The sequence below is a fragment of the Kogia breviceps genome, chromosome 2 (assembly GCF_026419965.1).
Source record: "Kogia breviceps isolate mKogBre1 chromosome 2, mKogBre1 haplotype 1, whole genome shotgun sequence".
In the NCBI taxonomy this organism is placed as follows: Eukaryota; Metazoa; Chordata; class Mammalia; order Artiodactyla; family Physeteridae; genus Kogia; species Kogia breviceps.
In genome coordinates, this window is record NC_081311.1 from 85,631,695 (window position 1) to 85,646,660 (window position 14,966).

General features: G+C 38.7%; 1 protein-coding gene across 2 annotated transcripts in view; it reads left to right on the forward strand.

Annotated features, from left to right (window-relative positions):
* The window catches only part of FMN2 (formin 2), a 311,085-nt gene that overhangs the window by 222,478 nt on the left and 73,641 nt on the right, over positions 1 to 14,966 (forward strand). For both annotated transcript variants that reach the window (XM_067025752.1, XM_067025753.1), the window contains 2 exons: positions 2,429 to 2,521; positions 13,368 to 13,419. In XM_067025752.1, coding sequence (XP_066881853.1) covers positions 2,429 to 2,521; positions 13,368 to 13,419 — 145 coding nt within the window. The remainder of the gene's footprint in view (positions 1 to 2,428; positions 2,522 to 13,367; positions 13,420 to 14,966) is intronic.

Sequence of the window (14,966 nt, forward strand, 5' to 3'; positions counted from 1 at the left end):
AATCTTGAGAAAGAACAAAGCTGAAGATATCACACTCCCTGACTTCAGACTATAGTACAAAGCTATAGTAATCAAAACAGTAGGGGGGACTTCCCTGGTGGTGCGGTGGTTAAGAATCTGTCTGCCAATGCAGGGGGCACAGGTTTGAGCCCTGGTCTGGGAAGATCCCACACGCTGTGGAGCAACTAAGCCCATGCACCACAACTCCTGAAGCCTGTGCACCTAGAGCCTGTGCTCCACAACAAGAGAAGCCACCACAATGAGAAACCTGCACACCACCTGTGTGCAGCAGCAAAGACCCAATGCAGCCAAAAATAAATAAATAATTTTTTTTTTAAAAAAAGAGTATTAACTTTCACGAAACTTAAAAAAAAAAAAAAAAAAAAAAAAACAGTATGGTACTGGCAGGAAAACAGACTCATATATCACTGGAACAGATTAGAAAGCCCAGAAATACATCCATACTTACATGGTCAATTAATCTACATCAAAGGAGTCAGTAATATACAGTGGGGAAAAGACAGCCCCTTCAATAAATGCTTTTGGGAAAACTGGACAGCCACGTGCAAAAGAATGAAACTGGACTATTTTCCTACACTATGTATAAGAATAAACTCAAAATGGTTAAAGACTCAAATATAAGACCTGAAAGCACAAAACACCTACAAGAAAAAATAGCAGTATGTTCTTTGACATCAGTCCTAGGGATGATTTTTTAGATATGTCTCCTCAGGCAGGGTAAGAAAAACAAAATTAAACAAATGGGACCACATCAAACAAAAAAGCTTTTGCACAGCAAAGGAAACCATCAACAAAATGAAAAGACAGCCTACTGTATGGGAGAAGATATTTGCAAATAATATATTTTATAAAAGGCTTATATCCCAATTATATAAAGAAACCAGACAACTTAATATAAAAAAGAACAAACAATCCAATTAAAAATTGTGCAGAGGACCTGAATAGACATTTCTCCAAAGGACAAAAAGATAGCCAACAAACCCATGAAAAGATGCTCAGCACCACTAATCATCAGGAAAATGCAGATCAAAACCACAGTGAGATACCACCTCACACCTGTTAGAATAGCTATTATCAAAAAGACAAGAAATAACAAGTATTGGCAAGGAAGATGTGGAGAAAAGGGAACCCTTGTGCACTGCTGCTGGGAGTGAAAATTAATGCAGCTACTGTGGGAAACAGTATGGAGATTCCTCAGAAAAATTGAAAATAGAACTACCATATGTTCCAGCAATTCCACTTCTGGGTATTTATTTATTTATTTATTTATTTATTTATTTATTTATTTTTATTTTTTGCGGTACACGGGCCTCTCACTGTCGTGGCCTCTCCCGTTGCGGGGCACAGGCTCCGGACGCGCAGGCTCAGCGGCCATGGCTCACGGGCCCAGCCACTCCGCGGCACGTGGGATCCTCCCGGACCGGGGCACGAACCCATGTCCCCTGCATCGGCAGGCAGATTCTCAACCATTGCGCCACCAGGGAAGCCCACTTCTGGGTATTTATACCAATAAAACAAAAATACTGGTTGAAAATGATACATACACCTTTATGTTCATTGAAGCATTGTTTGTAATAGCCAAGATTTGGAAGCAACCTAAGTAGTATCTACCAATAGATGGATGGATAAAGAAGACATGTTTCACATACACATAATATATATGTATGTGTGTGTATACATGTTTCGTATATATACATATGTGTGTGTGTATATATATGCCCACATATTTCACCTACCCACACAGTGGAATGCTACTAAGACATGAAAAATAAAGCTTTCCATTTGCACAAAGGCAGTATGAATGGGCCTGGAGGGTATGCCAAGTGGATTATGTCAGACAGAGAAAGACCAATGTTGTATGACTTCACTTACATGTGGAATCCAAAAAGCAAAACAGATGACCAAACCAAACAGAAAGACTCTTATAGATACAGAGAATAAACCCATGGTTGCTGGGGTGGGGGTGAGGGCATGGTTGAAAAAGGTGAAGTAGATAAGAGGTATAATCTTAAATTTAATATAAAATATTAAATGAGTAATGGGGTTTAATGTACAGCATAAGGAATATAGTCAATAATATTGTAATAACTGTACAGTCACAGATGGTTAGTAGACTTATCGTGGTGATCAATTTCATAATGTATTTAAATATCGAATCATTATGTTGTATACCTGAAACTAACATAATATTGTATATCAACTATACTTTAATTTTTTTAAGTTTATTTTTACAGTTCCCTAAAGTGAAACCTTTCGTCAGCATTGGATATTTCTAAATATGTGTAGACGCATATGTCAGTTATTGTGGTTAGCAGGATTTTCTAACACTAGTTAATATATATTTTTAATTGTTTTAATGCACTGTTAACAGTGTGACATTCTGAACAATGTCTCTTTCTAATTTCAGCCTGTGAGGTTGAAGCAGGGAAAGTGTACCAGGTGTCCTCAAAAGAGCACATCCAGCCATTCAAAGAAAACATGGAACAATTTATTATTCAAGGTAAATTTGGAAGAGATGTGTTGCATTTCCCTCCCTGTTCAGCAGAAAGGTAGAAGGCATTTTGAAAAATATGCATTGGTTTAAAAGGGCTTATTTTGACATCACAGAAAAGTAAATGATGTTTAATCACGAATCACACAGTTGTGACAGACAAGCAATTGTCTAAACATGCTGTTTTGTGAATAATATTCATTATTCTTGGTTTTTTTAATGACAGTTAAATACAATAGTTATTAGTTAAAATAGCATATATATATTTATAAAATAACATATTTTAAAGGCATTAAAATATTAATCTTTTTGTGATAGAAAGTTAGATATTCTTTTAAGTTTTATCTACACTTATGACTTCAGTTCAGCCTGGTATTTATTTGCTTTGTCAAAACATTGTGCTCAAAAACAAGGTATGTTGATGATTTTCTCATCTTCAAAACATTATATTCTATCTTTTATAGGATGTATACATAACCCTGTATATTTAACACATTTTTCCAGGGCCCTTATAAACTTTATAAATGTTATCTTATTGATTCTTCCTATATTCCTATGAAATAAGCAGGGATGGAAAATTTTAGACAATATTAAAGAAACAAACAAATTTTTATAAAAATTCTATTAATCTACTGCTGATTGAAATCCTTGAAACTTATATCAAAGCATTCACTACTTCAAAGATTTCTGCTTTGGAGAGTTATATACATATCTTCTGAAGATCAGATTTATATCAGGACATGCTTTGGGAAGGTTCTTGCTCTTTCAGGAATTCTCCAGAGACTGACATGACCTGAGACTGAGGCCAAGTAGTGCTCTGAAGACTGGCTCCATCCTCTGTGGTTTTTATAGGTTGTTCAACTGACTTTGATGATGATATACAGTGAATGACTTATGTTGGAATTTGATACGTCATTAAGCACAGCTCTTTTTTAGATGGGAAAATACCATTTCATCATTTAAGATAATCATGACAATAGAAACAGAAATTTTGTCCGTCACGTATCAGAGTGATTGTCATTTCCATTTCCTCAGGTCCTCGTGACTTAGAGTGGAAAATCTACCAGTTGATTCTTAAATAGTCCTTGACTGAAATCAGTGTCCTCTAGTTACAAATTAGATGGGTCTGACAGCTCACTCAGCTCTTAATGATGAATGAAATGAGTCTTAGTTTTTCCATCCAGTGGACTTTTAGGATCAAGACACTGTAATTTTATGGAATATTCTGTTTTGCTTATGGTTAGAAAGGAGTCCTTAATTCTATAACTCATTAAAAGAGAAGTCAAGCAATTTGCTAGATTTCACATCCTAAAACGTTAATATACTTGTTCACATGATATGTGATTATATTATATAATTTTTTTTAATTTTTTTCACGTCCTTATTGGAGTATAATTGCTTTACAATGGTGTGTTAGTTTCTGCTGTATAATAAACTGAATCAGCTATATGTATACATATATCTCCATATCCCCTCCCTCTTGCATCCCCCTCCCACCCTCCCTATCCCACCCCTCTAGGTGGAAACAAAGCACTGAGCTGATCTCCCTGTGCGATGCACCTGCTTCCCATTAGCTATCTGTGTTACATTTGGTGATATATATATCCCCATGCCACGCTCTCACTTCGTCCCAGCTTCCCCTTCCTCTTCCCGGTGTCCTCAAGTCCATTCTCTATGTCTACGTCTTAATTCCTGTCCTGCCCCTAGGTTCTTCAGAACCATTTTTTCTTTTGTAGATTCCACATATATGTGTTAGCATGTGGTATTGTTTTTCTCTTTCTGACTTCACTCTGCATGACAGTCTCTAAGTCCATCCACCTCACTACAAATAACTCAATTTCGTTTCTTTTTATGGCTGAGTAATATTCCATTGTATATATGTGCCACATCTTCTTTATCCATTCATCTGTCAGTGGGAACTTAGGTTGCTTCCATGTCCTGGCTATTGTAAATAGAGCTGCAATGAACATAGTGGTACATGACTCTTTTGGAACTATGGTTTTCTCAGGGTATATGCCCAGTAGTGGGATTGCTGCGTTGTATGGTAGTTCTATTTTAAGTTTTTTAAGGAACCTCCATACGGTTCTTCATAGTGGCTGTATCAATTTATATTCCCACCAACAGTGAAAGAGGGTTGTCTTTTCACCACATCCTCTCCAGCATTTATTGTTTGCAGATTTTTTGAGGATGGCCATTCTGACTGTTGTGAGGTGATACCTCATTGTAGTTTTGATTTGCATTTCTCTAATGATTAGTGATGTTGAGCTTTCTTTCATGTGTTTGTTGGTGATCTGTATATCTTCTTTAGAGAAATATCTATTTAGGTCTTCTGCCCATTTTTGGATTGGGTTATTTGTTTTTGTGATATTGAGAGGCATGAGTTGCTTGTAAATTTTGGAGTTTAATCCTGTGTCAATTGCTTCGTTTGTAAATATTTTCTCCCATTCTGAGGGTTGTCTTTGCATCTTCTTTATGGTCTCCTTTGCTCTGCAAAAGCTTTGAAGTTTCATTAGGTCCCATTTGTTTATTTTTGTTTCTATTTCCATTTTTCTAGGAGGTGGGTCAAAAAGGATCTTGCTGTGATTTATGTCATAGAGTGTTCTGCCTATGTTTTCCTCTAAGTTTTACATTTAGGTCTTTAATCCATTTTGAGGTTATATCTGTGTATGGTGTTCGGGAGTGTTCTAATTTCATTCTTTTACATGTAGCTGTCCAGTTTTCCCAGCACCACTTATTGAAGAGGCTGTCTTTTCTCCGTTGTATATTCTTGCCTCCTTTATCAAAAGTAAGGTGACCATATGTGCATGGGTTTATCTCTGGGCTTTCTATCCTGTTCTATTGATGTATATTTCTGTTTTTGTGCCAGTACCATACTGTTTTGATTGCTGTAGCTTTTGTAGTAGAGTGTGAAGTCAGGGAGCCTGATTCCTCCAGCTCCATTTTTCTTTCTCAAGATTGCTTTGACTATTCGGGGTCTTTTGTGATTCTATACAAATTGTGAAATTTTTTGCTCTAGTGCTGGGAAAATGCCATTGGTAGTTTGATAGGGATTGCATTGAATCTGTAGATGATTGCTATGGGTAATATAGTCATTTTCACAATGTTGATTCTTCCAATCCAGGAACATGGTATATCTCTCCATCTGTTTGTATCTTTAATTTCTTTCATCAGTGTCTTATAGTTTTCTGCATACAGGTCTTTTGTCTCCTTAGGTAGGTTTATTCCTAGGTATTTTATTATTTCTGTTGCAATGGTAAATGGGAGTGTTTCTTTAATTTCTCTTTCAGATTTTTCATCATTAGTGTGTAGGAATGCAAGAGATTTCTGTGCATTTATTTTGTATCCTGGTACTTTACCAAATTCATTGATTAGCTCTAGTAGTTTTCTGGTAGTATCTTTAGGATTCTTTCTGTATAGTATCGTGTCATCTGCAAACAGTGACAGTTTTACTTCTTCTTTTCTGGTTTGGATTCCTTTTATTTCTTTTTATTCTGTGATTGTTGTGGCTCAAACTTCCAAAATTATGTTGAATAAGAGTGGTGAGAGTGGGCAACCTTGTCTTGTTCCTGATCCTTGTGGAAATGGTTTCAGTTTTTCACCATTGAGAATGATGTTGGCTGTGGGTTTGTCATATATGGCCTGTATCATGTTGAGGTAAGTTCCCTCTATGCCTACTTTCTGGAGGGTTTTTTTATCATAAGTGGGTGTGCAAAGATCAGTAGGACTAAAAGCTGGTTCTTTGAGAAGATAAACAAAATTGATAAACCATTAGCCAGACTCATCAAGAAAAAATGGGAGAAGACTCAGATCAATAAAATTAGAAATGAAAAAGGAGAACTAACAACTGACACTGCAGAAATACAAAAGATCATGAGAGATTCCTACAAGCAACTCTATGCCAACAAAATGGACAACCTGGAAGAAATGGACAAATTCTTAGAAATGCACAACCTGCCAATACTGAATCAGGAAGAAATAGAAGATATGAACAGACCAATCACAAGCACTGAAATTGAAACTGTGATTAAAAATCTTCCAACAAACAAAAGCCCAGGACCAGATGGCTTCATAGGCGAATTCTATCAAACATTTAGAGAAGAGCTAACACCTATCCTTCTCAAACTCTTCCATAATATAGCAGAGGGAGGAACACTCCCAAACTCATTCTATGGGGCCACCATCACCCTGATACCAAAACCAGACAAATATGCCACCGAAAAGGAAAACTATAGGCCAATAACACTGATGAACATAGGTGCAAAAATCCTCAACAAAATACTAGCAAACAGAATCCAACAGCACATTAAAAGGGTCATACACCACGATCAAGTGGGGTTTATCCCAGGAATGCAAGGATTCTTGATTATATGCAAATCAATCAATGTGATAAACCGTATTAACAAACTGAAGGAGAAAATCCATTTGATCATCTTGATAGATGCAGAAAAAGCTTTTGATGAAATTCACCAACCATATATAATATTTTGAATCTGTGTTTCATGGACTAGGCATTGATATTTTCTTTTGACTCCATCTTAAGTTATTTTTTTTGAATGAATAGCAAAATTATGTTTTGCACCCCAGGTGGAATTGTGCTCACAAACCACACATGATCAGCCATATCTGATATTGTTTCATATCATTATGATGTTTCCCAGGGTGGTTAGCAGCCTTCAGAATTTGTCCGGCAATACACTTGCCTGGGAGACTGTATCCTGGCACACTAAACTGATAGGTGTCTATTTATATTTTACCAGTATTCCATGAAGAAGTTTATCCCCTTTAGTATGAAATTCAGGCATTAGTAATTCTTACACTCGTCCATGATAAATGAAACCATAACTCTTATAAGGATAATAACCTGTGTGTTCTTACAGCTGTGAAATGCTTCACCTTTTTACCATTAGGTTAACCATAATTATGTGAGTCTTTCTTCACGTCTCCTCCTCCAGCACTTTCAGTTACCCTTTAATTTCTTCTCTGGTCCTCTTCAAATGTTGTATGGTTGAAAAATTTTTTGAATGCCTCCTATCTGCCCAGATATTCTTTGGGGTACTGAGTCACAGCAGTGAAAAAGAAAATGTACGTGTCTTAATGGACCTTACATTGTACATTATTGGAAGAGAAGAGAGTGACAACAGCAAATCCTTTGGAAAAACTTATGTAGATCAAATGTGTCTAAAATGTGGAAGAAAAAAAGGTCCAGCTTTAAACACGGTTGCTCATGAGTCTGTTTTCAGTGACATATAGTGAAAACAATGGATTTCAAAATACATTTGTCTAAGAATATGGCCATTTTTTTGTCCCATACTTTTTCTAGTTATCGGGACAAAATTCTAAAATTAAATTTATACACTAAAAAATACATTCCAACTTAGTACAAATAATATATATCAAATCTTTGTTTATAATTAGGCCTTCCTCAGTAATAAAACTGTTTTTTTGCATTAACCTATGTGCTCAGATTACCTTACACAGATATATTCAAGTTTTTTAATATACCATCAAAGTCTTTCCAATGTGTTTCATTTCTAAAGCTAAAGTCTCTCTCAGACAATCCAAGAGACTATACCCAATGCTGGCCAAACATTTTAATTGCATTAGCTCTCACAATATAATAGAGACTTCTCTTATTCTTGTAATTCAGCCATTCAGTCTCTGAACCACACTCTAAGAGATTCTGATTTCATCTGGCCCAATTATCCATTGATCCACCCCCTTTTTTTTTTTTTTTTTTTTGCGGTATGCGGGCCTCTCACTGTTGTGGCCTCTCCCGTTGCGGAGCACAGGCTCCGGACGCACAGGCCTGGCGGCCATGGCTCACGGGCTTAGTTGCTCCGCGGCATGTGGGATCTTCCTGGACCGGGGCACGAACCCGTGTCTCCTGCATCGGCAGGCGGATTCTCAACCACTGCGCCACCAGGGAAGCCCGATCCACCCCCTTTTGCACTCCCATCTTCCCAATTCTGCTCAAGACAAGATTTTATGGCCTCTGCTTAATCACCTCTTTGGGAATGTCCCTCACTTCTGCCCCAAAATAGGCAGATTTAGAGTTGAGTCCTACCACCATAAGGCAGTTACTGATTGTTATGGTTCCAGCTGAGTGCCATCCTTGGGAGAATTGAGAATATAGTGTGAATAAATAATCTCACCACCCCCTGCCAGTTTTATATTCTTTGTAACATTTAATCATTCTCTGCAATTGCATTATTTATTCATCCCTAAACAATGTAAGGTCCATTAAGAGAGCAGCTTTGCTTTGCTTTTTGCCGTATCCCTACACCTGGAAAAATGCCTGCACGTAGTATGCACTGCCCTGCTCACCAGGCAAAAGCCCAATAACCCTCATTAAGCCCATATTTGCACCAAAGCAGCTCGACGTTGTTTTCTTGGCAGGGTGGTGGTCCTTACACAACACTGACTGCTGTCACCTTAAGTCTTGACAGACACCTGCTGCTGGAACTCACTTCTCAGCAGTGCTGTAACATTTCCCTTGCAAATTTAGTTTTCTCAGTTTCTGAGATTTGTTTCTGTCTTCTTCTCTCGAACCTCCACAATCTTCTGTTGCACTTACCTGTTGCTCTAGTGATAATCTCTTCTCATACTCTGGTGAGAAATTGTACAGATGCTCCCACACCCACCCACCACTGCATCTGCAAGCCTGCCCGAGGAGCTTGTGCTTTACGCTGAATCTGCGGGAGCAGAGATTTGAAGGTTTAAGAAAGGGTACACCAGTGGCCATGGGGAGGGACTAAGTGGAGGCGGCCCAGACTTGTATGCAGGAGGCCTCTTCCAAGATTGTTGGGTCATGCTGTTAGAGAAAGGAAGGGCCTGTTCTGGGGGGAGTAGTAGCAGTGCTGGAGAGAGGATAGATCTAAGGATATTAATAACACAGCACGGAAATTATGTGGTGACCAAATGAGCATAGAGGTGATGGATGGTGTCCTGATTTCAGGTCGAGTGCCCGGGTGAGTGGTGGTATGAATCACTGGGATAGAGAAGATAGATCTTGGGAAAGATTGGAATGGCTAACATGATCACCTTAGCTGGACACGCAGGTGGATATTCCCAGTGAACAGGTGTATGTATGCAGTAGACATGGGCACAGAACCGAGATGGAGGATTGGCCATCACCAGCAAGGTGATTGTTTAGTTCCTGGGATCACCTAGGAAGATAAGAAAATAGATTCCGGGATAGGATTCTGGAGGAGAATACGTTTCTGGGGTGAACAGAGGAAGAGAAACCCACACAGGTGTTAGTGATTAGATAAGTAGAAGGGGCACCGAGAGAGGCAGTTGCGGGGGACCCAGAGTGAGGGGTAGTTTCAGAAAGCAGGGACGATCATAGTGGTACATGTTCCTGGATGGACTGTTTTTCTTGGATTGGCATGGGCAGAAACCAGTTTTCTGAGCTTCTGACCTTGAAGGCAAGTGAGAAAGTAGAGTGCGACTCTGCAACGATTTTAAAAGTTACTGTGGGACAAGTGTAAGTGATGCGTAAGCTTTTGACTTTACTGTTTAATTGAAGTTGCTATAATTAGCTTATCTCTAATTTATGCCAATGTATGTGATGATTTTATTTGTGTGCATTGTTATGAAGAAAACTAACTGGTAATCTCCAGACGGTTATGCAGCATTTATTTATTTTAAATTTATTTATGCAGTTTTTGTTACATTTTCTTCTGTGCCGCCCTTTTTTTTAAGAAGTAGGCAACAACAGGTAAGAAAATGAGATAAATGAGATCACCGGGGAACTTCATGATTAGCTAGTATTTCTCCCAGAACCCAGCACACTCTTTTCCTTTTAATTTTTTTCTTTCTTTTTGAATCCAAGTTGTATTTTGGACAAAGTGTGCATATGATAGCCAGATTTCTGGGCTGTAAAGGACCTTAGTTAAAATGGATTGCCATCACGTGTCTGTGTGTGTTGAGGTTGCTGGGAAAGAAATAGGAGCCTGGGTCCCTTTTGTTGGCCTTCACAGCCTTTTTACTCCTATAATTATACTTTGATAAAGGTATATTTTAAAACTTAAGCACAGCTGTTTTTTTGGGTGAATGGCAATTTGTAAAAAAGTAGTTCCCTTCCATGGTATTAAATGAACTTAAGGCCCTTATGATTTTTATAAATCAGAAATAGCTAATGAGATTTTTCACTAGACTCACTCTCAGTACCTCCACCCCCTCTTCTTCCAAACATTTCTTCCTTAATCAAAGCATCATAAATTGTAGCTGAGCTAGAGAAACAGAACAAAGAAAAAAATGCATAAATCTGTAATCACATGTTTATAACTAAAAGGGTATTGAAACCTCAACTCTAAATATATAATTTTTTAAAAACAAAATTCAACTGAGTAAACTTGAAGATCTAATTGGCTTTATTAAACAATCCATGAATCAGGCAGCATCTCATCTGGCAAGCAGAGAGATACTCTATTACAAATGAAAGTTATACAAAATGGAAGGTTTTTATAGAAAGGAAGGTGGGACAAGGAAGTCATCAGCAAGAGAAAAGTGAAAGTTCATTTCAGGAAAGTGAGAATTCAGGGTGATGACTGCTTTTCATTGGCCAAACTCGTTTCTGGGCAGGAAGAACATCTCCCTTCCTCCTGCCTGGGAAGTAGAGGTCCCTTCCCGTTGGAGGTGTGAGGACCCTCTCTTCCTGTTTGGGTGATTGACCTCCAGTGGTCGGCATGAGAGCTCCCTGTGCACACCTTCCAGACTCCAATTTTAGTTGAGGTTTCTTTTATTAATATTCACATTTACACCTTTTGAACAAGATCTTTCTTTAAAGAATCACTGATCAGGAGTCAGGGTCTCCACATCTAGTGGTTTGTCCCTCGGTCCCAGCAAGGCCCTTTCCTGGGTGTGCTGTCTCACATAGGAGGGAAAGTTTGTGGAAAGAAATTGCTTGAGGTCACATTTGTGTAACAAGGTAGGGTAGTAAGGAGAACTCTCAGCCATTTCTTGTCCAGAGTCCAGATTTTATTAAGGTCATAAGCATTGGAAGTCATCTTGAAGTGTTGAGCTAACATCACTTTATAAGCACATCATTTTTAGGGATGGCTGCGTTTATTTGTTCAGGCCAAGGGTTAGTCAGGTTTTTTGCACATGTGGGAAGAGAATCTCCTAGCCTAAAATAAAAAGTTATCCTAAAGATGGGGGCTGCTTTTGAGATTTCTTAGAGATTTCTTAGTGAGTGAGGACAAATCTAAAGGGAGGTCATTATCTTTCTAGGCCAATGTCAGAAAAAAGGAAAGAAAGAAAAGAAGAATAAAAGGTTTCATTTTTAGTTAAATTTTGAAGTCTTGATCTGGCATCTTGGGTGGAAGTAATCTGCATGATGTCCGCTACTTCTCTCCATCAGTTTGTCTTGGAAGTCTCCAGTGTCTGTACTAGACCAGATGTCAGGTGGAGCCTTCTTTAGCTGTGTTCTAAAGACTCAGTGCCTTCTAGTTTTGCAGCAGTGTCAGTGGTCAGGAGCACATGGTAAGGTCCCTTCCAGCAGGCCTGAGGACTGTGTTCCTCTGATGATGTTTCCAGAATACCCAGTCACTGGGCTCCAGAATGTGACCAGCAGGATTCTTTGAACTGGGATCCAGGAAAGCTTCTTTGACCTGTTGATGGCAGGCTTGAGCATGAGACATTAATGACTCACAGTAGCTGGTCACACTAGTATGAGACACCGAGGGCTCAGCAGAAGGTCATATGCCAATAGACATTGGTCAGCTGGTGACTGTCTCATGTGGATGGAGTTTATGGATCCCAAAGTGGGTACTGCAAAGAGTCAGCAAGACCAAAGGCAATACCTTAGGCGAGTGGAGTCCAGTAATTTTGGCAAGTTAGTAAATTTTGAGTTTGGGGATCATATTAGTTCTCGCAGCTTTATCTGATGATTGAGGATGATAGGGACAGTGATAATTCCAAGAAGTTTACAAGGTTTTCATTAAAGTTTGTATAATTTGCCCATTGAAGTGGGTGCACCAATCACTGGAGATCGTGGAAGGTATATCCCAAGTGGGAAACATTCTCTAACAGTTTATTTGCCACTGTGAGGGAATCAACCCATCCAGAAAACATACATACAAGAACAAGAACATGTTGATAACTCTTGCTAAATGGCAGTTGAATAACGTCTAGCTGTAGGTGTTCAAAGGGTCCAGAAGGAGGAGGTCTGAAGCCTCTGGGGACAAAATGCTTTTCCAAGGCTATGTATGGCACTGGAAGGTCAGATAGACATTGCTGGTAGACTGTTTTTGCAATTTTGTGGAAGCCTTCCCACCAATGTCACTTCATAATTTGTATTATTTTAAATACACTATGGTGGAGAAAGAAATTCAAAAACTGAAAAATGGGGTTTGCCAAGGAGCTGGGAAGAATCTAGTGGCCATAATGAAATAATTTATCTTACATCTGCATGGAAATAATCTCTGGATCTGTTCACTTGTGATCTGGTGTGGAGAGCACTGGTGAAGAAGGTCACAAACCATTTTTGTTTAGGTTTTTTTACTTGGTTTTTGTACCTTTGCTTGAGAGAATTATTTTCAACCAATTATTAACATTTAAATCCTTGACAAACAAAGTTGATGTGAATATCAAGTTTTCTTGTGTTTTGTTTTCTCAGATTAATGTGACTGATCTAAAGAAATTACTTAGAAAGTAGTGTTAGCTTAATGAAACTTAAATATAACCTATTCAATCATATCTCTTCATAGATTTAAAATAAATTTCTGTCTGGAGTACCTTAGCGTTAATAATGTGTTAAAATATATTTCGTATTATTTGGATCTGTTTTGTTTGAGATGGTTATAACCATTTATCATTTATCTCATCTCGTTTTCTTTTCTTGCATTTTCAGCTAAAATTGACCAAGAAGCGGAGGAGAACTCACTGACAGAGACTCATAAATGGTGAGCAATTTTTTTCTTTCAATGTTTGTTCTCAGAGTCGACTTAGAAAGTGCTTAGACTGTGCTTCAGTTCAAGGAGTCAATCATTAGCTCATTTTTTATTCTCAAGCATAAAAGAGAAAGAAACTAATTCAATATGCACTTTGATGATACATTGGATTTCTGGCTTTTATTTTATAACTCTGGTTGACATATAAATCTGTTAAGTATCCAATTATTGTGACTAGCGTAGCAGCTTCTCTGTAGAATAGGATTTAGGGCTGTAGAAATATAAGAGAAAGGAAGACAGCAGGAACCTATCTCAAGAAAAAAGGGTGAAGGGTTTGGTTATAGGATACTATTGAGTTTCCACAGCTGGGCTGGCACCCTGAGTTCCCCTTGCATAACCTTTACTTCTAGAATGGAGGTTTGCAATCATGGGTGAGTGTAGAAAAGTATCTCAGAAATCTCTCTGTTTCTCTGCATCAGTCTTCTCCACTTCTTCTTCTCTGTGCTAGTCAGGCTTCCCCAGAAAACAGAGCCCATAGGTGTGTGTGTGGGGAGGGGGTGCGGGGTGTGTGTGGTTTGGGGTGTGTGGGTGTGTGTGTCTGTGGTGTGTAGGGTGTATGTGTCTGTGTGGCGGGGTGTCTCTGTGTATGTGGTGTGTGTGTGAGGCGTGGGGGGGGTATGTGGGGGGGGTGTGCACACCTACAGAGAGAGAGAGATTGATTTTAAGGAATTGGCTCACAGCAGGCGGGAAATTCTGCATGTTGTTGATGTTACAATCTTGAGTCGGAAAACATTCGGGAGACAGAATTCCTTCCTATTTGGGTAACCAGTCTTTTTTTCTTAATTCCCTCAACTAGATTGGATGAGGCCCATCCTCATTATGGAGGGTTATCTGCTTTCCTCAAAGTCTACTGATTTAAACGTTAATCACATCTAAAAAATACCTTCACAACAACATCTACACTGGTGTTTGACCCCAGACCAGTTACCACAGCCCAACTAAGCTGACACGTCAAATTAACCATCACAGTCGCTAAAGAAATTTGATTACTCTTGAGGGGAAAATGTTGATAAAAGAGGTTCTTTGCTGTTACTTTATGAGGCAAGATCCCATATATCTGTGAACAGATATCACATACATAATAGTTGTATTGCAGGCAAATTGGTAAACGGAATTGGCCAGTTTCTATCAAAGCGAAAACCGAGGTGAAGACCTTAAATTATAACAAGCAGGAATTTCAGTTAATTGTATGAAAGGAATTCTGGCTAAGGTCAAAGCTGTTAATAAAAGAGTCATCTTTATAATTTAAATAATTAACTCTGAAATTCAAAAATAAAAGTGAGAATTATGGATCCTGTGAAACATTCCTAAAAGAACTAAGTCTCTGTACCATTTCTGTAGCAATGCTGCGTGACCTGGACAGCAGTCAGTAGTAATTCTCTGCAGGAGGTGGTGTGGCCCTGGCCTGTCGTGTGTGATGGCTGTGCCTTGGGGTGCAAACCCTAACCCCGGCACAGCAGTGACCACTTGACGAGAGAGAGGTGTCAGGAAGAAGACGT